General features: G+C 47.8%; 7 protein-coding genes across 7 annotated transcripts; 4 read left to right on the forward strand and 3 right to left on the reverse strand.

The window, feature by feature from the left end:
* Positions 1-377: 377 nt before the first annotated feature.
* On the reverse strand, positions 378-1034 carry F5147DRAFT_570696 (uncharacterized protein; the record flags this gene model as incomplete). The annotated part of the gene is made up of 1 exon (XM_041431004.1): positions 378-1034. A coding segment is annotated over one exon (657 nt), but the record flags the coding sequence as incomplete, so codon positions are not given.
* Positions 1035-1583: 549 nt separating this feature from the next.
* Positions 1584-5148, forward strand: F5147DRAFT_786892 (uncharacterized protein; the record flags this gene model as incomplete). Its single annotated transcript, XM_041442943.1, has 10 exons — positions 1584-1659; positions 1725-2149; positions 2255-2487; positions 2510-2693; positions 2742-3232; positions 3291-3568; positions 3672-3684; positions 3708-3922; positions 3975-4867; positions 4896-5148. 10 exons carry the CDS (start codon positions 1584-1586, stop codon positions 5127-5129), a joined length of 3042 nt encoding a protein of 1013 aa, XP_041296438.1. The 3' UTR covers positions 5130-5148.
* Positions 5149-6061: 913 nt separating this feature from the next.
* On the forward strand, positions 6062-6921 carry F5147DRAFT_650104 (uncharacterized protein; the record flags this gene model as incomplete). The annotated part of the gene is made up of 3 exons (XM_041433415.1): positions 6062-6247; positions 6309-6617; positions 6673-6921. 3 exons carry the CDS (start codon positions 6062-6064, stop codon positions 6919-6921), a joined length of 744 nt encoding a protein of 247 aa, XP_041296439.1.
* A 151-nt stretch (positions 6922-7072) lies between these two features.
* On the forward strand, positions 7073-8360 carry F5147DRAFT_650105 (uncharacterized protein; the record flags this gene model as incomplete). Its single annotated transcript, XM_041433416.1, has 6 exons — positions 7073-7217; positions 7309-7412; positions 7436-7510; positions 7562-7717; positions 7788-8027; positions 8172-8360. The coding sequence occupies 6 exons, from the start codon at positions 7073-7075 to the stop codon at positions 8358-8360; spliced, it is 909 nt and encodes a 302-aa protein (XP_041296440.1).
* A 6165-nt stretch (positions 8361-14525) lies between these two features.
* Positions 14526-16810, reverse strand: F5147DRAFT_23019 (uncharacterized protein). Its single transcript, XM_041428731.1, has 16 exons — positions 16632-16810; positions 16497-16568; positions 16431-16440; positions 16362-16381; positions 16281-16313; positions 16125-16221; positions 16047-16075; positions 15958-15988; positions 15859-15891; positions 15730-15806; positions 15621-15675; positions 15457-15558; positions 15293-15403; positions 15189-15229; positions 15107-15132; positions 14526-15040 (listed from the first exon to the last, which is right to left on the reverse strand). Exons 2-16 carry the CDS (start codon positions 16548-16550, stop codon positions 14908-14910), a joined length of 852 nt encoding a protein of 283 aa, XP_041296441.1. The 5' UTR covers positions 16551-16568; positions 16632-16810; the 3' UTR covers positions 14526-14907.
* A 1084-nt stretch (positions 16811-17894) lies between these two features.
* Positions 17895-19665, reverse strand: F5147DRAFT_23045 (uncharacterized protein). The gene is made up of 15 exons (XM_041428734.1): positions 19541-19665; positions 19472-19481; positions 19403-19422; positions 19318-19350; positions 19162-19258; positions 19077-19105; positions 18988-19018; positions 18892-18924; positions 18763-18839; positions 18654-18708; positions 18499-18597; positions 18335-18445; positions 18231-18271; positions 18149-18174; positions 17895-18082 (listed from the first exon to the last, which is right to left on the reverse strand). The coding sequence occupies exons 1-15, from the start codon at positions 19592-19594 to the stop codon at positions 17944-17946; spliced, it is 855 nt and encodes a 284-aa protein (XP_041296442.1). The 5' UTR covers positions 19595-19665; the 3' UTR covers positions 17895-17943.
* A 948-nt stretch (positions 19666-20613) lies between these two features.
* On the forward strand, positions 20614-21935 carry F5147DRAFT_650108 (uncharacterized protein; the record flags this gene model as incomplete). Its single annotated transcript, XM_041433417.1, has 6 exons — positions 20614-20717; positions 20750-20753; positions 20815-20987; positions 21115-21314; positions 21460-21516; positions 21823-21935. 6 exons carry the CDS (start codon positions 20614-20616, stop codon positions 21933-21935), a joined length of 651 nt encoding a protein of 216 aa, XP_041296443.1.
* Between the last annotated feature and the right edge of the window lie 308 nt (positions 21936-22243).

Here is a 22243-nt window from a genome sequence, read left to right on the forward strand (position 1 = left end):
ATTCTAACAAGGCAGTGGCTTCATTCCGTTGCAGTTTGGATGGGTCCATGATCTTGGTGTCATCAGGCAGGTATATGCTGGATATGAATCTAGACTGTCCCTTCATGATGTCACTCCAAGGCACTGGTACCTTCCGTTTTCCGCAGCATATTCCTGTGGTGGCAGACATTAGTTCATGGTGCAGTTTTTCTATCATCAGGCTTACGGTAATGAATAGTGAGGAATGACCGGATCATCCCCTTCTTGTCCTCGAGCGAGACACCGTCAATCTCGGGCAACATCGGCAAACCCATGCGGTCCAGGTCGAACTCATGGTAAGGTTTGGGAACCCGGCGAGTGCCTCCGAGCAGCGTGCCTTCCTGGTCCTGATCCTGGTCTTAGTGGACGTCATACAAATTTAATGAAGCACCTCTGAAATGGTTGCAAGACTCACTGAATTCATCACCGATGTAATCTTCCCATGCCGGTAAGATGACCTGCCAGTCCTTACATTTCATGAAGCTGGAGCCCCTACCGAGGTGTTCATTGAAGTCAAACCTGCCGGATAATGTAAGCACAATGCCCGACCGACCGACCGACCGGTTGACCGAATGAACTTGCCCAGAGGTAAGCAGGCCGCCCTTCTCATCTTTCCAGGATCCCAATACAAAGAGTCTCATACCGGCCTGAGTAAACATCTCCTTGGCGAAGTGCTTGATCATTTTTTCACCCTTCTTTTTAGCCGTCTTGGCCTGCACTGCGGGGTCGGGCGCTCGATTTGTCCACTCGTCGGCCTTCGCCCGGGCTTCCTCCAACTCATTGTCATCCAGCCCCTTCATGATTGCTGTCATCGTGGGTTGATACCTCCTGAGGACTTCTTTTTGCGCAGGCTTCTGCCCTGTCTCCTCCTCGATTTCTTCATGTATTTGCTGAAGAATGTCGGCCTTCCGCTGCTCCTCGATGACCCAGCGTGCTGTCCATTTCTTTTGCAGCTTCATAGGCGCTTTGGCATTGGCCTTGTGTTTCTTGTGATTGTGGAACCACTGCCTGTATTTCTGTTCATGGTGAGTGGATTGCAGCAAGACCCGACATGAAAGCTAAAACACTGACCTCTTTTCGTTGCTTCAAGAGCTCTTGGTCCATCTTGGGAGCCAACAGTCTGGCCTCTTTGGCGGCCGCTTTGAAGATGTGTCAGTCGCTCAGCCCCACTCGCCTTCTCCCAGTCCTCAACATGGGATTGCAGAGCGGTGGTCTCTCGGTCGTTCATCCGAGGCTGATCCCCAGTATTTATCTTCGTCCGAGGCATGTCACAGTAGGTAGCTTGGAGTAAAGGACTTGGAAATGTCAGTACAGGAGAGCGTTGATGTGGTTGATGGAAGGGAAAATGGAAGGAAGGGTCTTGTGAGTAATGATTCACATAAGTGACATACCTATGTCATAAGTACACGTAAATGTTAGATTGTGCCGAATAGTGCAAGTCCCATTGCTACCAGACTCATCGAGTGGTGCAGATGCATGGGTGGGTTTGTGACATGAAATCAGAGGTCCTGAAGTGCACTTGACATATTATATACACACTTACTATGAGACATTGAAATTGTGCCATGAATATCCCTGCTGATGATTTGCAAGAGATCAAAGGAACTATTACATACTATGTATTGCATTTGGCATTTGCATGTAAGCACCAAACCGTCCCAAAGTCTAATCATCCTATTTCAAACAACACATCCCGACAATCATAGCACTACTTCGGTCTATGGTGAAGTCAAAGCCAAAGGCCTGGAGTCCTCCAAAGACATCCTCTTTGGTTCAATGGGAGAACAAAAGAACATCTAGAGGAGATACAGGCCGATTTGTCAAAGCTCGATGTTACAACAGAACAGCATCGGTTCATTCATCCCCCAGAAAATCGCCTACCAAGCAGCAATCTACCAGAGGAGTTCAGGCAGAGGGCGACTATGAACACTATGACCTGGGCGATTGCAACTTGGAGCCTTGTCGTCTTCGCAAGTCCATGGCAAGTGCACCATTCACTTCCCCTGTCCCATGTACTGACACTGAATATCAGAGTCAAAATGACTATCTGCGCGAGTGGCAGTACAAGACCAAGGACTACTTGGACTTGCTACTTCGGCGAGAGGGTCCACCTTTGAACAGGATGTGCTCGGTCTGTCCAAAGGACGGAGTCTACAGATGTCACGGCTGCATGGGTGAACCACTCTTCTGTACTCATTGCTGTCGGACGGTTCACAGGCGCATGCCTTTCCATCAGATCAGTCAATGGACCGGGGGATTTTTCGAAGGCACTTCCTTGACCAAGATCGGGTTGGAAGTCCACCTTGGCCACGAGGGCGAGCCTTGCCCCGGGCTGACCGACGAGTGGTGCGACACAGATGATGAAGGAGACAATTTGAGTGAAGGCCCATGGATACCCTTGGTTAACGATCCTCGGATGACCACGGTGGTGGATACGTCCAGGGCTCCACTCCATGATGATCAGATTCTGTAAGTGCGCTGGCGCACCGAGCCCTGACATGCAACTGTTCAAAACCGGCCTCTTCCCTGCGTCTTTCACTTCGCCGAAGACAGCATTCACATTTGCGGTGTTGGACGACTTCCTGCTGGACAACCTGGAATGCGGGACATCGGCAATGAACTACTACAGTAAATTAAGGCGAATCACCTCAAGCGTGTTTCCCCATCTGGTTCCAGTGAGTGACGTGGATCGCATGTATTACATTGCTGACAATGGCCGAAAGGACCGGTACAGAGAATTGATGAGGGTCGGCAGGCAGTGGAGACAAGTGAAGCAGCTCAAGTGGCATGGGTTTGGCCATGAGAAGCGAAAGCCGAAGGCAGGGGAGCTTGCACTCTTCTGTCCTGCATGTCCTCAGCCCGGTGTAAACCTCAATTTGTCAGACAGAAATGAGTCCGACCCTGCTTGGCTGTATTCCAGATCTTTAGTCATGGACGGCAATTTCAAGGCAGAGCATTTGTATCCCACCAATCCTAGCGATGAGGTCGCATTGACCGATGGCTTGGGCTTCATGGTCAGTGATTCCCGATACAAAATGCATCTCGCCGAGGCACAGGACATTGTGCAAAGGTCGGAATGTAACAACCACCGAGCGGTCAACCAGGCAAATGCTTCCCGACACAAGCTAGAAGCGACAGGGATAGGCGGGTGTGCTTGCGCTAGACACGGATGTTTCGTTCCTCATTCGATGGTGGACTTTCAGAAGGGGGAAAGGTTTGTCGTTCAAACTGTTAAATCGGCCGGATTCAACTGATGAGTCGGCCGACCCAAGGCAAATGAACATGGATTATGCGCTATGTCAAGCTCTGGGGTACAACACCAATGGTATCAATCGGGCATTCACATTCTATGACATTAATTGTCAATACAACAAGCATCTGAGCAAGCGGATTGAGGAGTCGCCTTATCTTGACCTTCCATGGGAGATGGACATTATTCCTGGCATTGGGCTCTGGCATGTCCACGGCCATCAAGACAAATGCTACGTGCGATATGCATCCAACTTTATCACCGGTGCCGCCAGAATCGACGGCAAATCATGGAGACCCTGTGGGCGCCCTTGAACATCATATCACCGTCGGCAAGAGGGATGTCCACCCCCCACCGAAAGGAGTGTTTGGACTTTCAAATGAATGACTGCAATTTTATGAAGATGATACGCATCAGTAAGTAATATCATTCTATCAAGATCACAAATCCAACTGTATTTAGGCAAATTCCTTTCCCGGAAATTCAAGGAGGCACTGCAGGGAGTCCGAGACAGCCAACATGCATTCGACCGGTTGAGTGAGACTGCCGAGGATGACACCCTTGCCAAATGGGAAGCAGAGGCGACGGCCGCTCACGATGACCGACTGCGTAATCCCAGCTCCATGGACATATATGAAGTTCAATTAACAAAATGTCCGTTGCAATACAACATCTATTTTTAATATGCTGATATCCTTTCGCAAAGCACCAACAAGAAAACAGCAAGAATTGCACCTGCTGAACCGTCAGGCACAGTGGCCCGCCGGTGAGATCCATCGGGGTGCTGCAACATGGCTGGCTTGTGGAATAACACTGGAGGAGGCGCAGGTAGCCCTCCTGATTGATGTTAAAAAGTTAGGAAAGCGGCCGACCGACACCCAGAAACTGGCCATAGCCCGGCGTCGGGACAGATTGCAAGGACAACTGGATGACTTTGTCAGGGTTGCACTGACATTTCTCGGCGATCAATTAAACAACTGTGAGCATCTGGACGGCATGACAGGAATGTTGGACTCAGCAGAATTGGATTCTGTCGGGTCATCAGGTGAGGATCCAGATAGGTCGGACGATGGAGACCGATACGATCTACCCGTGGAGTTCAATCCCGAGACCGTGGTGATTCCATTGCCGTCCAACATCGGAATTGAAAGATGTGCACAGTGGGGCGTTGCTGACCTGGTGCTCCAGGAAATATCATTAAGAGAAGGGCAAGCAAATGATGCATTGCACGCCGTCAGGGTCAACCTGGCCGACAAGGCTGTTCTGTTTCGCACCACGGTTCGGTCGGCAAAGTCGCAAGCATGCTCGACCAGGGCATGGGCTCGGGTGCACTCAGTGGACAAGGTCCTTCATCTAAACACACAGATATACTCAAAATGCCGCAAGCAGCTAATGGATCTTGGTGCCGATGAATTATTGACCAAGTATCAGCTGTTGGAGAAGGCTGACCTCAAGGCTACTACAGTGGTGGCAGACCCGAATGCACATGGTCAAAGGAATAACATGTTAGCATGGTTTTGGTCCATCGATGTTGAGGGGGATTCTACAAGCAATGACTGGATGAATGAATGTCTGCACTTCACTGACCTACATTTTCCTGTATGATGCTAATTTACTTGCATGATAGTTTACCGTGTCCATTGGCTTAGGACGCTGGCACTGCGTGATCGTTGGGCAGATGTTACAGGGATCTGTAACACCTACTAGAGCCCCAGCTCTCCCTACACCTGCCCCCGCTCTGCTAGACTCCCCGCGCGGCGGTGCGCCGCCTGCGCCTAGAAAGACAGCGGTCTGGACCGCTACGACCCCGCCTCATGGCGCTATGACCCCGCCTGATGCTATGACCCCGCCCCTGGCCTAGACGGCCTTGTACCTGATCCATGGAGGCTGTACGCCTCATGGACACCCTAGATCAGCGCATGTATACAGCATGTCGCTTCATGAAGATCCGGAGCGCCCTAGGCGCCTCATGTATGAAGACCCGGAGCGCTTGGCGCTTCCTGTACCTATGCGCAGCTGCCCTTGGCGCAGCATGCTTGATCAGAGGCTAAGCCTCATGTATGCTATCTCTCCTCATGTCTAGTTATCTTAGATTACCGATATACTATAGATTACAGACTGAGCTAGAATACCTATAGCTAAACCCTATAAGAGTAGCTACATTGTTGTAGATTATACTTCACTTTAATCTACTAGGTTCTACCACAGAACTTGCTCATCTAAGCTTAACTGCTTCCTTGTGTGAGACCGCACTTCAGAGTCGCTCCCATACGCCTCTGCACGTATCCGCTAGCCCTGCATTTCGACGAGCGCCGTCTTACCGAGATCGCCGGAGGAATCCTTGACGTTCCGTCAAGGCCAGACCACGCTCAGCTTCAGTAGACTCACTCGAGTCGTCGCTGAGAAGACCTATCCTAGTTCCCACTACGCCGACCTACAGTCGACGTAACAGCAGAGGAGCTACTGCTGGTCGGTCGGGAAATGACATGGACAGTGGTGTTTTTTATTCACAAATCCCAACAATGGGTCGGCCGAATGGAGGAGGCCGATACCGAGCACACGGTCAGGCACCGCTGCTATGCAGCACGCCAGGCTCAAATATATCTCCAACTCTCACAGCATGCGGAAGACAGCTTTGAAAGAACAAAAGGGGTGGCTACGGTTGCAGAGTGACAGGGGTCCATGTGCAGCTGTAACTGCATGCGGACATCAGCAAGTTCTGTGGTGGATTAGTCAGGAATATAATGCCGATCCACATAAAACTTTTTCCCTGTTGATCACAACTACAACATCATGTCCAACTCATCAACTCTTTATACCTATGAACTCAGTGACTTGACTGCATGGGATGTCGCAAATGTCTTAGAGTTTGCTACTTCTCAATTCACCAGCATCTGGCTTGTGTGTCACCAGAACAACATACCTCGGATGCCCACATACAAATTTAGCTTCATCCGGCACCTTCAATGGGAGGTAGATGTGAGTGTCTCATCGGTCGGTCAGCCAGTCGGTGTTATATTGTAACTAATGCCTTTATCAGTGTTTTGTGTTCCCATACATACATGTATTGTTGGTCCTCAACATCCATCCAACCATGCCTGACCTCCTCCGCACCTTGATTGGCTGGTTTTCCCGATTCCAAACTGGGATCATAACCACCAAGCAGCTGCACAATGAATTCTTCCTGCACTGTTCTCCCAATGGTCCTCAAGTGAGCTCCAATCACCGCATGGTTCTGAACTACCGCTATGATTGGTGGAAGGATCGCTTCGACTGTTTGGGGTTGGAGCTGCCGGTCTTGAATGTGCATGAGGTCATGGAGATGACCCAAGACCACTTTGAACAACTGGTCGGTCATTTCTCTCTTCCTCTCTGGTTGGACTTGCATTTATGCTAATTGTTAGCCAATGGGAGCCATGCTTGTGCTGGGTCCTGCTGTGACCAGTCAAGTGGACGGCGATGCCCTCTTCAATCAAATTGTCACAGTCAGAACCCACCTTCAACATCTTGGTGAGGCGATGGCTTCTTTGCTGGAGCAGAAGCACCAGATCGCGGCTGCAGCCGCATCCACCATGTCGCAACTTGAGGCACTGATCGCTGAACTTGAACAAGTGCTCTTGAATTCCCGTCGGCAATTTGCTGGCAAGCCCTGACTCTATGTGACATGCACTGAGCTATCGCCGGTTTCACCTTTATGACCAGAAACATACATATGCTGTAAATGTATATAGTGTTGCTAAATATACTTCGGTCCTTTTCTATAAAAGCCAATGATGAATCATTCCTGTCCCTCTTCCCTCAATCATGACTTCAATTCCAACTGACACGGCATTGCATACCACATGCATTGCTGGTGACTTTGTGCACCAGCTTTTTGCTTGCCATGTCGGTGGCCAGCAAAAGTCGGTCTTGCCTCCGCTAGCACTGGATGTGCCGACCATGCTTGCATGTCGGCAGTTGGCCTGAGCTCTCGCTAATGTCTATTTACATCCAAGTGGGTCATTCCTTGATACAGTCGGTGATTTGCTAACATATCGCAGTTCAACTCAATCTTGATATGATTCGGTACAACAAGGCCCTCAACAAACGCTCTACCGGGCGGCTCACAAAACATGAAGAGGCGCTCCTCCAAAATTTCCTCATGGTTCTCAAATATTGCTTGACAAGCCCTCGGTTCTTGTGGATTCCGGCGGCCGTATCATCTTATGGTACCTTCCAGATGCCATTAGCCTGTGGATTCAAGTAAGCTGATATATTGTGGCTCATCAGTGAATATTTACATTGACCCAACAGGCCGAGATGGAAGACGCCACCGTCAGCATGGGTCATCTCCTGAAGACAAGCATGACCGGTGGAGAAGAGACCCAGTGGCGAACATTCCCTGGGTATTTCCATCATAGCAACCAGGGGGCCATTAACTCCAGGATGCATCAACATAGCTCCTTGTTGGTTCCAGCAAGGCCGAGAGGTCAGGCCTGCTTCTTCCACTGTAATGGCTGTGTTTACTCAAATGTTCCAGCCGTATGGGTTTCCGCCAACCGGTGTATTCGCTTCTGAGGTGTCAGCTACACTCAAGGGGGAAGGTGGCCCTACCATCATAACATCCATGCAGCGCTCAGCACTCCTTGCCTCGGCGGCTCTTCAAGTGATGCATCCAGAGTTGTATTGGGCCTCAGTTACCACTCAGATAAAACTTGCTGGATGGGCCATGGACAATGGCCTTGATGACATATATACTCATTTGCAACTTTGGGCCTCGGTGTTTAACTGCACAGCTGTCATTTGTAACAGGCAATGCCCTCTTCACTGACATCCAAGATCTGCCCCAGAAGGGTTTGACATCATGACAAGTGTCGGCCACTATTGTGATGGGCTCATGACCCTGTCCAACCTTGGTATACAGTTGCAATATAACTCAGGCACCATTGTTGCTTGCTCTGGACACATTGTCAGGCATGGTGTCACATTCACCAGTGATCACGTGGTATGGACATGGTTCATGCACGATAGTCTTCACAATTTTGTCGGGACACCTTGGCCACAGTATGCGAAATACATGGATGTAGATCGTGATGTCTCGGTTTCAGCCTAGATGGACAGGTAACGAATTCTAATGGTACATTACAGTTACATTTTACTTTGTAGATGGATTCATTACAAGGTTGCAGATTAATTTGAATTAATGTTGAATGCTCAAAGTAATCTTTCCCGGAGACCGACTGACCGAGCTGAGGTGTGCCAATATATGCGCAAGGGAGACCTGTGCCACACCGGCCCGCCTGATATCATCAGATGGTTCTCCCCATCGGCCCACACAATTTTATTAGGCATCCATTTATATTGGCCCACTTAATTGCATCAGTCTGATCGGCCCATCCGGTTGTATCGCACACTCATTGCCATCAACCCACCTGATGGCATCATTCCTATTAGCCCAGCTGATAACATTGGGAATTCATTTTTGATCGGCCCACTTGATGGTGTCAGTTCCATCGGCCCGCCCGAATACATGAGGAATTTATTGCTCTTGGCCCACCTGAGGATATCGGGAATTCATTTCCATTGGCCCATCCAATAATATGAGTTTTATCGGCCCACCCAATTTCATCAGGCATTCAGTGCCATCAGCCTATGTGAGAACATTGGCAATTTATTTCCATAGGCCCATCTGATAGTATCAGTTCCATTGGCCCACTCGATTACATCAGAAAATCATTTCTATTGGCCCACCTGAGAATATCGGGCATGCATTTCCATAGGCCCATTCAATAATGTTAGTTCTATTTGCCCAACCGATTTCATCAGACATTCATTGCCATCGGCTTATGTGATAATATCGGCAATATATTTCTGTTGGCCCATCTGATAGTATCAGTTCTATCGGCCCACTCGATCACATGATGCATTCATTGCTATCGGCCGACCTGAGAGCATTAGGAATTTATGTCCATCGGCCCCCCTGATAGCCTCATGCCCGACATTGCCTGGCCAATACGCGCAAGCAATGTATTCTGCATAGGCTGACTGATAAGCACAAGCAATGCAGTCCACACGGGCCGACTGATATGCACGGGAAATATATTCTGCATCGGCCCGCATGATGCCTTCATACCTATCATTGGCATTGGCCGACCGGTATACACGGCCACTATTTGCTACATGGGCCCAGCTGACAATATCACACCCCACCGCTTTTGTTTGCTGGCCACCGGCCGACATGTTCATATCAAGCATCACTGTGTACAAGCCCAGCTGTGAAAATTGTCTCTCAGTGAGCTGGCCGGCCGAAGGTTAGATACGGGCAAACATATTCGATCGGCCGACATCCGCTGGCCTGTGTGGAACAGCATATTTTCAACCTCAGCTGCCTGTATTATACAGACGATGTGACTGAATGGGCTCCTCACACTACCTCGTCCTATGGCGCTGATAACTGAACCATCGGCAGTATGTACGTCCTGTGGGTCTATGTTGACGAAGTCGAGGAATTTGGACCTGTCAGGGCAGAAGTGAGAGGTGGCGCCTGAGTCAACTATGGTGCCGCGACGAGCAACTGGTACATTGAACTGCTTTGCAACGGTGGCTAGATCTGATGTAGTGAATGCATAGTTGGTCGCGCTGTCTGCCTCTAATGAATTGGCTACATTAGTGCCTTCTTTTGGGGTGCGTCCTGGCCTCCTCTGATGTTGATTTGGCCCTTGGCCCTCTTTACCACCTCCTGGCCTCCAACAGTCTGTTTTGTAATGGCCTTTTCACTCACAATTGAAACAGGTAACGTCCACATTCTCTTTGCTTGTGGCTCTGGACTTTTTACCTCTCCCAGGACCAGACTTGGCTACAAGAGCCGAATTTCTACCCTTCTTGGAGCTACGTTTATCCGTCAACTGACGGTGCTCATACTCCTCACTGATCACGGTGATGAGTTCGTTCGAGGTGAGTGGTGTCTGCATTATCCTGGCTGCGGTGCTGATGGACGACAGAAAGGGTCTGTATGACTCTGGCAATGAGCCCAAAAGGATGGCGTGAAAATCGCGATCTTTGATGGATGTTCCCATCCCTGCCAAGGACTCGCGTATCCTTAAGAGCTTGGTGAAATGCACCTTGACGTCGCCACTCTCTTCGCAACGTAAGTCTTGTAGGCATCTTTGTAGGTCTGCCTGCACTAATTCTGTCTTTCCTTCATGGATCTGACAGATTTTGGTCCATATGCTCAACGCGCTGTCAAGCTTCTGGACTCGTAACAGGAGTCTATCGGTTATAGTGCTGAAGACGTGCTGCCTAACAAGTGAGTTTTTTTGATAGAATTCATCTAGCTTCTTATTGACCTCCTCAATCTCCGTTTGCGTAGGAGTCGAGCCGTCCGATTTCATCACTGTGCCTGTGGTCGCATCTACCTTGAAAGGTGTCAGTTTGATTGCCTGGCCGTCCACATAACGCATCAGACCTCGCATGCCAATCGCCGTCAACATGCGTTCCTTGTAGGTTATCCAATTTGTGCCGTCTTTGGCTAACTTTGGTATGTTGAACAGATTCAAATTGGTGGTGGGGAGCGTGGTGTCCATTGCCGGGTCAGGGCTCATAACCTGTAGAACTTAGAGGTGAGCAGACGAGTCGGAGGGAGCTAATAGAATGAAAACAATCTCAGTACTTGGGACAAGACTGAGATGCGTCTAACTATTTGGCTCTAGCTATAAGGGAGAACGAGCAAGAACATATATTAATCAAAGACAAGAGAAATAAGGGAGGGTATGAGCCGCTGTCAACGCGCGCTCGTCCATTTCCATTTTAGCATGTGCTCATACCTCACGTCTCGGTTTCATCAGCCTTTGGCTGCTCAGAACTCTCGCATGTCAACAATTTCTTCTGTATATTTGTTAGAGTTAGCGCATAGTAATGAAGGTACGAGCACAGGAGAGACAGCTTAGTAATACGTACAAGAATGAATGATGTAAGGAACAACTAATAGCCGGTAATGTCCGAGACGGACATTGTTTTGTCAGCGATAGCGCGGACCATAGACAAGTCCGCGCTTACACATACACGGACCGGATACTTACAATTAGTGTACCATAGTATATATACTGTAGTGATATTTAGAATAAAATTCAGTCCAAATAATATTCATAACTCCTATTCTAAAGTCTACATACTTCTACAATATTATCTCGTCGTTGGTTGTTCACAAGCTAGAATATATTCAATTTTATCACGTATGAAGGTTCATGAGTCAGCGCACAATCGAATTCGTAAGCAGGTGCCCGCCCTCCCAGTGGCTCCACCTGCTTGCGTCCCACCCCGAGCTAACGCTCGGTCCAGCCCAACATCACAGATTGTAGCATTGACTCTAGAGCCAGACGAAGCTGGAAGTCATAGTATCTGTTTAAAACTCCGCCACGGCAACGTTTGGCTGGCTGTCACCAGCGTGAGTCTTGCGTGACTTTGGCTGCTTTCAATGAACTTCACCATTTCTTCGTAAAAATCAGTCGTTCAACCTTGCAATGAACAGTACATGTTATAAATATTGATTGAAGTTGTAAATTATGTGTGGAACTAAGAATTGAGTGAGATATTTAGGTCATGACGACTTGTGGGGGTGACGACTCAGCCGGGACGGATAGTACTATGCAACATACAGGTTCGATGTGTATGCACCCACTCAAACAAACATCATATAATCCCACTCGCCGACGAGACGGTACATGACAGACTAATGTACATCAAAATTTGAACCGGGCCAAGGTAAGTACTTGATCCGGTGGTGCCACAGCCATTGACATGCAGTGTCAGTTAGGCGCCTGCAACTACAGCATGCAGAACTGACTCAAGTAGCAGGTCTCTTCATCACTTTCTCCCCGTATCTCTCCTTCCCCTCGATTATCGACTTTGCGCAGTATTTCACTGTCCAGTCTGTCTGTACTCCGCGACATCCTTGTCATGCCACGCGAAGAAGCTGAGTCAAACAAGTCGACGAGACGAGGTGAAGTGCCATTGCATTCATCGATAGATCGGACGAGCGCGAAAGATCCACCACCATATGGTGCACAGCACCGCCAGGACGCACTTTGGGAAGGTGAGCAGCTACATTGTGATACCTACCAGGTTACTCAATTAGAATCAGGCAGGAATGAAGCGCTTCCTCCTATGTGGCAACAGTATAAGACCTCGTCGGATGGGGAAACAGGATATCAAGATGACACGCTCGTGATGACCTCGTGGAACCGACCTTTACCGGGAGTGCGACTAGGTGAGGGATGAAATTGCGACAAGGAACGACGAACCCACCATTGAACATAGATTATCCTGGAGATCTCGTTGTTCCTGGATGTGAATGGCACATCTCACCACTCGGTCGGTCCTACTTTGTCGACCACAACACTCGGACCACGTCATGGAAGAAACCAGAACCAGAACAACCGGCAGGAAGCTTGAAGCCGGAGTGCGTCACAGAGGGTCACTCCAAACGCATATGGAGCCTTGCCTACTTGGATACCAGTAGCAATATAATGAGCGCGTCTGAAGATCGTTCGATTCGTCAGTGGAAAAGAGACGGAGAGCCAGTGGGAAAACCTTTGGATGGAGATGGGGGAGGGATAGCTTCGATGGTAGTATCCCCAGATGAAACAATGGTCATGTGTGGAAGCGCAGATGGCAGACTGCGACTTTGGAATATAAAGGAGGGCAGCATGATCGGCGACCCGTGGGAGGGGCATAATGCTCCAGTGAGGAGCCTCGATTGGTCTCGCAATTCCCTGGAGATAGCAAGTGGATCTGAAGATGGCACCATACGACGCTGGAACCCGAATACTGGTCGACAAATAGCACCACCCATAGAGACCAGTCACGGATGGGTTAATGCCGTCAAATACTCTCCAAAAGGCGACAAATTCATGAGCTGTGGCAAGGGTCCGATCTGCATATGGTCAAGGAATGGCAAGCTGCTTATCGAGATCAAGGGACATGACTATGCGGTGCCGTCATTGTGTTGGTCGAAGGATGGCGCACACATCTTCTCTGCCTCACTTGATAAAACAATCCGAAAATGGCGGGCTATTGATGGACAGGAACTTGTTGTTTTTCGGGGTCACACCAACACTGTGACATCCCTCTGTCTTACTCCCAATGAAAGGTATATTATTAGCGCATCAGCTGACTGCTCCATTCGCATTTGGGATCTCGAGACCAATCAGGCAGTCGGAGATCCACTCTTGCATGATGACGAACTCTTGGCTCTTGCCCTGTCCCGCGATGGAAAATATATTGCCAGCGCTGGACTAGACAAAAAAATCTATGTATGGAACCTGGAGGCTGCGCTCAAAAACGTTGTGGTACGTATGCGCTTTGTTATCTAATTTCCCTTCCTAACGGTTTTGGCCATCTAGGACGCAGATGATGGCAATGCAAAGCTCAAGGTGAGTCTTCTCTGCTTCTCTTTCACACTACATCTCACTTTTCACTAGGAACGTCCAGCCCAACCGAGAGTTGTGCGTCCACCAATCGTGAGCAATCCTATCTTTTCTCATGTCTCGTTAGACCTTTGACCCCCGTCTTGCGTCTAATAAGCAGGTTAAAAAAACAGGACAGACAAGATATGTGAGTGTGCTTTCTTGTTCTTGACCTTTCTCGTCTGACACAACGATACAGGGCAATGATTTCTTTGGCAACGAATCAGACCACGCGTCTCATCGTGCAGCTCCTCCCGCAAGCCCATCGTCCCTTGTTCGTTGGCGTCGTCTGCTCAGTTCCATACATTTCGGCACACGACCTGTAAATCCGTCCCAACCAATCGAACGACGGTCCCGACACTGGAATTTCAACTTCAGGTTGTTTTCTGGAGGACATTCCACGCCCACCGTCGATGTACCTCTTGCTCAAGACGAAAATGTGAGTCACTCGTTGTCCCTCTAATTTCGTTGCATCAAAACACACTACAGAGAATTGGCATTGTCCCCGAAACTGATGCAGAAGCGGCCGCAGCTATGCAACGTACGAACAGCAACCAGGCCAACGGTGCAATGCAATCAGGTCAACCAGCTGGGGCACAAGGGTCTCACGCACGACCACCAGAAACACATCAGGCAACCGGTGGAAGAGGAGAAGTTTCCTATGAAGTTACCTGTTGCTGCTGCGGATTTTACTTTGGTCGTCCTCCCACTTCGCGTCAGTCATAAAATCATCTAGAAACCCTGTTACTCAATCGTCGTTTACGCACCATGTTTCTTACACATAACTCGCTCCATCCCATGTACAGGCGCACAAAATTGATATATTTATATGCGTGGTCGAAGCGAGCATGAAGTTGTACCAGCTTGAGTGTACCAGTGTAATGACCTACCCGCTTCCATATATGATATCCGAACAGCACAGGAGATCAAATACAAACAGGGCCAGAGCATGCAAAAAGGATAAATGATATACCATAATTATGCATGATGACTGGTGATCAAGTGCAATTTGTTGTAATATACATGACCATGTGCAGTAGATGAAACTACAGCTGTCAAATAGATCAAGGACATCCAAATGCTCCACCCGCCCTGCAACAGACTCATCCTATAAATTAAACACGTCCCCCACCAATCATCTCGTACGGTCCAAGCCTCGCTCCATGAACAACATCGAATAAACCGGAGGACAAGACATCACGCCGTGACATTCACAAATGTCATGTCGGACAAATGAACCATGCTATCAGAGCCACGTGGATGTTGGTTTGTCTTCCAGAGATGGATGTGCATGCGCGCGGCAAAAATCGCAAGGGTCAGGAACTGGAAACTGTACGTGGGTGTACATTTCGAGTGTGATTAGTAGGAATACGCAGTAGGATGCGGAGGTGCATACCCATTCAAAACGGTCCGGTAGGTGTCCTGGGGCGCAGAAAATCAACGGCGCACCATAGAAGACCTTTGGAATATTCACCCACCTGGAGGAACAGCGATGTGAACATGTTCATTGTCGCGAATACTTCAAGAAACAGAATGACCATGGATGAGCACAGGAAAACGGCCCGTACAAGTGTTAACTCACGGAAAGCGCTAGCATAATAGAACATGTTATGGTTCACCAGGACAATGTACAGACGACATGGGGTTCTCCGCCAGCCCTTTATGGCATGTATGAGCGTGATTATCATCAGCCCTGGGGAGAATGTTAGTTAGTGCGTATTTGTACATATATATGTACCGTGTTACCTAGTTCGAACACAGAAATGAGAAGAAATGAGATAAAACTCCCGTCAGTGATTGTTGCACTCTGGTAGCACCCTGTGATGCCTGGGATCGGGCTAGTCGCATCTGTGAAAGTGAAGAATGTTTCAGTTATGATGGAACACCAGAGGGAAGGTGAGAGAGCGTACATGCTGCGGAGATGCTAGCATCGATGGCAATGCCGACGGTTGCTGCGAGAAACGACTGGTTGATGGATTTACCACTGGCTTGTGTATGGTGAGTGGATTGGGAACTCACGAGATAGGTGCCTAAGATGGCAGTTAGCAAGATTTTATTTCTGTCCCAGAGCACATATGTCCTGAGGATGAAAAACCCTGGATGAATCGCATCAGCAACATGGATATCTTATGGAGGAAGGAGAGATACACTCGGCACAAACAGCTAATAGAATGCCGAAACCTATGAGAGAAAGTAGGCTGCCCTCAGCAAGACTGTACATAGATGAGTGTACCACAGTACACGTACCTAAGCTAATATTGGTCAACATCCCGCATGTCTGGCGAAGTCATGGAGTAAGTCATTAATTGTCATTAACCCTCTACCTCATCACATACACCTAGGTTCTCATTCGGGGTAAAGATCACTGAAAAACAGATGTTAAACAAGGCGATGTATGCTGGAGCGGAACGTACTATATAGATCTGCGACGAGAAGGATAAAGGGAAGGTATCTTGTAACAATATACAAGCCTTTCATCTTATTCCAGTGCGATCGAAGTAAAAATGTCCACTTTGCATATCATATTGTGTGTATCAAATCTAAGGCGTATCATGAAAGAAGTGTATTACCTCTTCATGAAGTGAACATGCATAATCATAGGTCTAGATAAGGGAGTTACAGCGGACATGAGTAGACGAGAATAAACCTACCCAGAACGCAGCCATCGATGCTGAACTGTATCAGGACAGATAATATGACGTTCAAACAGTAGTACACACTATATATGTACTGGTGTACATGACTTGTCAGTTATGGTTCATCCTCGTATCGACAAGGAGACATACCGTGGCGAACTGCAAACTCCTTGCTGCTGCGATATCGTCAGTCGAATACTCCATTCAGAGGTCAAAAGATGTCTTTCACACATATCATGAGCTATTGAGCTACATATAAGCGCATCAGGATAGCAGTGTAAATACCGGGGACCATGATTGAGTTAGTTCGAGTTTAAATTTAGTTTACTGTGGCCGTAATGAAGCGTTTTATCGTTCGCCGCACGTACTGGTCGGAGAGTGACTTGATAAAAGATACAGTTGCATCACATTATCAGTTCGGTTCAAGAAGAACCGTGGACCGAACGATATCGGTTCTCCGATAATAGTCCGGTTCCGGTTCAGCAAGGGATCGAGAACCGGAGCCAAAAGTACAGGGTATCCCCGATCGTGCTGTTCGTAAGTTCCTCCGATATCTGGCAGCTCCAGCAATGAATGACGGTAGCTCGGCATTCGCTGACTGGAAAAGAGCGTATGAGATTACGTCGGAAGAAATTTCAAGGGCTCACTGAAGCGTATAAGTTTGGTTTATATCCGTTAATCCTGGGCAGTGGGCACACAACAGACGCAAGAGAATCAGCGAGTGTCAAGTCGTTTGCACTATGATTCGATCCAGTAAGTAACTGAAATGACGGAAATGCAAAATATAACACATACAGCAGTCACGATGATATTTGTCGATGGCCTCGTCCCACTTTGAACAGCCTCACCGTGACCGATCAACAGGTGATTCGGAGATACATCGGAGTCAGAAGTTTATAGTGACTTGTTTGTTTGCCAACGGCTCCTCGGCAAGAAACAACAAAGAGAATGGCATTCCAGCAAATGCAACAAGAGGCTCCCATGCTCAAATATCCAGAAGACTTCATCCAAATGTCTCCCTAGAAAATGCAGCCAACATGTTATTTCGTGCTATCCAAGCTTCTCAAGACCAACCTACACACGGACTTTTATCGATAAGCCGCCACAAGGTATGAATAGTCCTCAGTCGGCAACTAACGTTTAATTACTTCTACGACGTATGCAGAAGATCAAATATACCTCTCGTCCATGTCAGACCCCGTTTAACCTCTGAACAACGGTATCCGATGGAAGCAAAGAAAATCGATACACTATCCATGTCCAAGGATGCGTATCAGGCCTTTTGACATGAGTGCACTCCCGTTCCTTGCTGGCTGTGATGTCATGGCGGTACCATGTCATAACGAGTTACCATGGATAACTGGCACTGTGTGTGATCAAGTCGAATTTGTCGTAGCATAAATGATAATAAATGTACAGCAGCTGGAACTACGGTCGTCAAATAGATACGGCCATCCAAATGCTCCACCCGCCCCGCGACAGACTCATCCTGTAAATTAAACACGTACGAACTCTACCAGACCCACCCCCACCAGTCATCTTGTACAGTCCAAGCCTCGCTCCATTAACAACATCGAATAAACCACAGGATAAGACATCACGCTGTGACGTTCACAGATGACATGTCGGACAATCGAATATGAACCAGGCCGCTTGAGCCGCGTAGATGTTGGTTTGTCTGCCAGAGATGGATGTGCATGCGCGTGGCAATAATCGCAAGGGCTAGGAACTGGACACTGTACATGGGTGTACATTTCGAGTGTGATTAGTAGAAATACGCAGTAGAATGCAGAGGTGCGTACCCATCCAAAACGGTCTGGTAGGAGTCCTGGGGCGCAGAACATCAACGGCCCATCATAGAGGTCCTTAAGAATATTCACATACCTGGAGGAGCAACGATGTGAAGATGTTCATTACCGAGAATACTTTAGGAAACAGAATGATCATGGATGAGCACAGAAAAATAGCGCATACGAGTGTTAACTCACGGAAAACGCAAGCATAATATAATATGTTATGGTTCATCAGGACAACATACAGATGGCTTTGGTTTCTCTGCCAGCTATGTATGGCACGTATGAGCGTGAGGATCATGAGTCCTGGGGAGAACACCTGTCAGCAGGTGTTTGTACACATATATGCTCCTGGTTACCCAGTCCGAACACAGAAAAGAGAACAAATGGGATAAAAATCTGGTCACTGGTTGAACTCTGGTAACACCCTGTGATGTCCGGGATCGGGATAGTAGCATCTGTGAAAGTGAACGGAATGTTTCAGTCACACCAGAGGCAAGGTGAGAGTGCGTACATGCTGCGGAGGCGGTAGTGTCGACGATAATGCTGACGGATGCTACAACAAACGACTGGCTGATTGATTTACCACTAGCTTGCGTATGGTGATTGGATTGGGAACTCACGAGATAGGTGCCCACGATGGCTGCGAGCAAGATTTTATTTTTGTTCCAGAACACATACGTCCTGATGATGAAAAAACCTGGATGAATCGCATCAGCAACGTGCATAACTTAGGGAGGAAGGAGAGATACAGTCGGCGCAAATAGCTAATATCATGCCGAGCCCTGTGAGAGAAAGTGAGCTGCCCTCAGCAAGGTTGTACATAGATGAATGTACCATGCACGTACCTGAGGTAATATTGACCAACATCCCGCATTTCTGGCGAAGTCATGGAGTTAGTCGTTCGTTCTCATCAACTCTCCACCTCATCACATACAACTAGATTCTCATTGGGGGTAAAGCTCACTGAAAAAAAGTGTTAATCAATTAATCAGGGCGATGTGTGCTGGAGCGGGACCCACTATATAGATTTGTGATGAGAAGGATAAAGGGAAGGTATCTTGTAGCAATATACAAGCCTTTCATCTTGCTCCAGTGCGATCGAAGCAAAAATGTCCACTTCGTATATCATATTGTGTGTGTCAGATCTAAGGGGTATCGTGGAAGAAGTGTATTACCTCTTCGTGAAGTGAACATGCATAATCATAGGTCTGGATAAGCGAGTTTGACGGTGGACATGAATAGATGAGAGTTGAAGCCTACCCAGAATGTAGCCATCGACGCTGAGCTGTATCAGGACAAATAATATGACGTTCAGACAGTAGTACGCACTATACATGTACTGGCGTACATGACTTGTCAGTTACTATGATTCATCCTCGTATCGACAAGGGGACATACCTTGGCGAACTGCAAGCTCCTTGCTGCTGCGACATCTTCAATTGAATACTCCATTTCAAAGGGGTCAAAAGATGTCTTTCACACACATCACTGGTATGAGCCTTCTTAACTATCGAGCGGTCAACGCATCAGGATGGCAGTGTAATTTTAAATACTAAATACCGCGGACCATTGAGTTTAAATTTAGTTGATTGCGGTCGTGATGGTAGATTTTACCACTCACTAGATGTACTACCAGCCGGAAAGTGACTTTGTAAAAGATATAGTTGCACCTTTGACCGCCTGAGGCAGTAGTATCCCCAATAGTCAACTAGTAATAGTCACACTCTATTCCGAGGCACATGAAGTACATTAATATTGTTATTACTGATTTGGTTTTTGGTCAACGCACCTGGCAATAACTATTTAAATTAGTACCAGTACTTACCTCCGACGGTGGTCGTTTTTTCGAGGTCCCGTTTTGAAGTAACCAACCTCTTTGGATATCAGACTTCCTGCGGCCGGCACTCTCCGGACAACTTCTGCCACCGACCAACTTTCAAATTTCATCTCCCGCAGCACAGACAGTACAATGAGACATAGCGCTGCTGTTTTATTCACCTTGTAATTTGAATCAAAAAACGCTTTTATAGAGTCACATTGGATTCTTGCGTCGCTTAAGGTAGCCCCCTCCTGCTATCAATCGCATTAATAAGCCACTTGACTCACGGTGTTCGGGCGATTGAATGTATATATACAAGTCACTCCACTCTATCAAAAACATGCACTCACCACTCATAACTGTCCAGATACAACTCTTCAAGCTTCAAGTCTTAAACGCAAGATGCTCAAAAAGCCTCCCTGACCAAGCTTCAAATTTGGTTCCTCGCGGCATTTCAAACCCGCGGTAGTGCTTCAAAACATTAGTCGCTCTGAATATCTGGATCAGATGAAAAGCTTGGACAATGGATGAGAACAAGGTGCGTCCGGGAATCCTCAGCATTTTCTGCAGCAAATTAGATCTGATTTTGAAGTGCAGAAATCGAGGGTGACTTCAACCTTCTCTTCTCCGACTCGTCTCGCCTTCTAACACTATGGCATGGCCAACCAACTCACTGGAAATTAAACATCGCGTCTTCGCGCTCCTGTGTGTCCTTACTTCATCACCTTTCGAGCATCCATCAGTGAAGTGCCGCGTGTGAGTACTAAATTATGAGCACATTTATGCAGGCTCGTGTGCTCAGTTCTTAAACAGTGTATCAATTTTTTTTTCAATGCTGCTCCTCGTAATTCAGTCCTCCGCTTACCTATTTACACCATGTTACGCCGCCAGCAATGGAGAGCTCGAGACTTCGCATTCATCCAGAAAAGATGTCGAGGAGTTGTTACAAGAATTGGATATCTCTGGGGAAGAGCGCAGTCAATTGTTCAAGTCCATTGCTGATGCATTCATACAATCTGGCCAGCCGTATGTATTCTTCCATTTGACTGATCATCGATCAAGGTTGTGATTGACATCTGACTCATACAGGGAACTGCTTATTATCATCACACGCTTCTTACGCTTCTTCATCACCATCCTCTTCCCCTGAAAGTCAATCTGCAGCGATCGATGCCATAGCCTTGGCGTTGTGCTCATCCACCTTGTTCGACTTTGATCCACTGTTCAAGTTGGACGCTGTTGTCTCGGCGAAAGATCGCGAGGCTTTGTCGCTTCTGCAGGTGTTTTTGAATAGCGATCTAGCAGAATTACATTCATCGCTCGAAAGCCATCTCGCTATTCTCGAAAAATATGGTAAGTCGGTTCATTATGATTAATACCACACATTTGAACCATTAATGGGCCTGCAGAACTCTACTGAGCGCAGCTTGAGCGGCGGATCTGTCTTCTCTCATTTGTGTCACTGTTTTCACACATCGGGCATACCTGCCGTATTCAGAGTTCGCCTCGATCCTGCAGATTGAATTGAGTGAAGTAGAGAAGTGGGCGATCGATGGTACGTCCTCTTGGCATCCTGTCGTTTATAATAATCTTTGAATACTGATTCGTACCGGTCTTCTTGCTGGAAAGCTCTCGCAGACTACTCAATCTCTACACGTTTACCGTTCGCCAGCGCGCACGTCTGAGCAAGAGCAATTGGAGTAGCATGCGTGCTGGGGGTTGTTACTAGTGCATGAGGGAAAGCTGGTGAAGTTCTGAACATGCTTCGGCTTTGATGTAACTCTCTGCTTACTGAAACGAGAGAACTTTGGTTTGGGCACTATCAACGCCCAGAGATGTTGATTACATCAATATTGCGCAGCCAACATCAAGGGACTTCTCCATCAATATATGTTCCCGTCAGTTATGCAATCAACGCTTGTCACTACCGGTAGTGCTTTGCTTGGGAGTGCTGCCACGTACTGCGCAGCGTAATACAGATTCGCACCAGCTCAAACAAACATATATAATTCCACTCGCTGACAAGACGTACATAACAGAGCAATGTACATCGAACTGTCTCGAAAATTTAACCCGACCAAGATAGACACTTGATCCGGTGACATGCGCTGGCAGCGAAGTGCCTGCAATTAATTACAGCATGCAAAACTGACCCGAAGCAGGTTGTCTCATCACTTTCACCCCGTATTTTTTCCTGCCGTAGTCTGATAGATTAATCTGACTCCACTGAGGGTGGTGATCAATGATGGTGAAAAAAAGTTGATAGGAAAGATACGGTAGTC

The sequence above is a fragment of the Suillus discolor genome (assembly GCF_016758755.1).
Source record: "Suillus discolor strain FC423 chromosome Unknown F5147scaffold_10, whole genome shotgun sequence".
Taxonomy (NCBI): domain Eukaryota; kingdom Fungi; phylum Basidiomycota; class Agaricomycetes; order Boletales; family Suillaceae; genus Suillus; species Suillus discolor.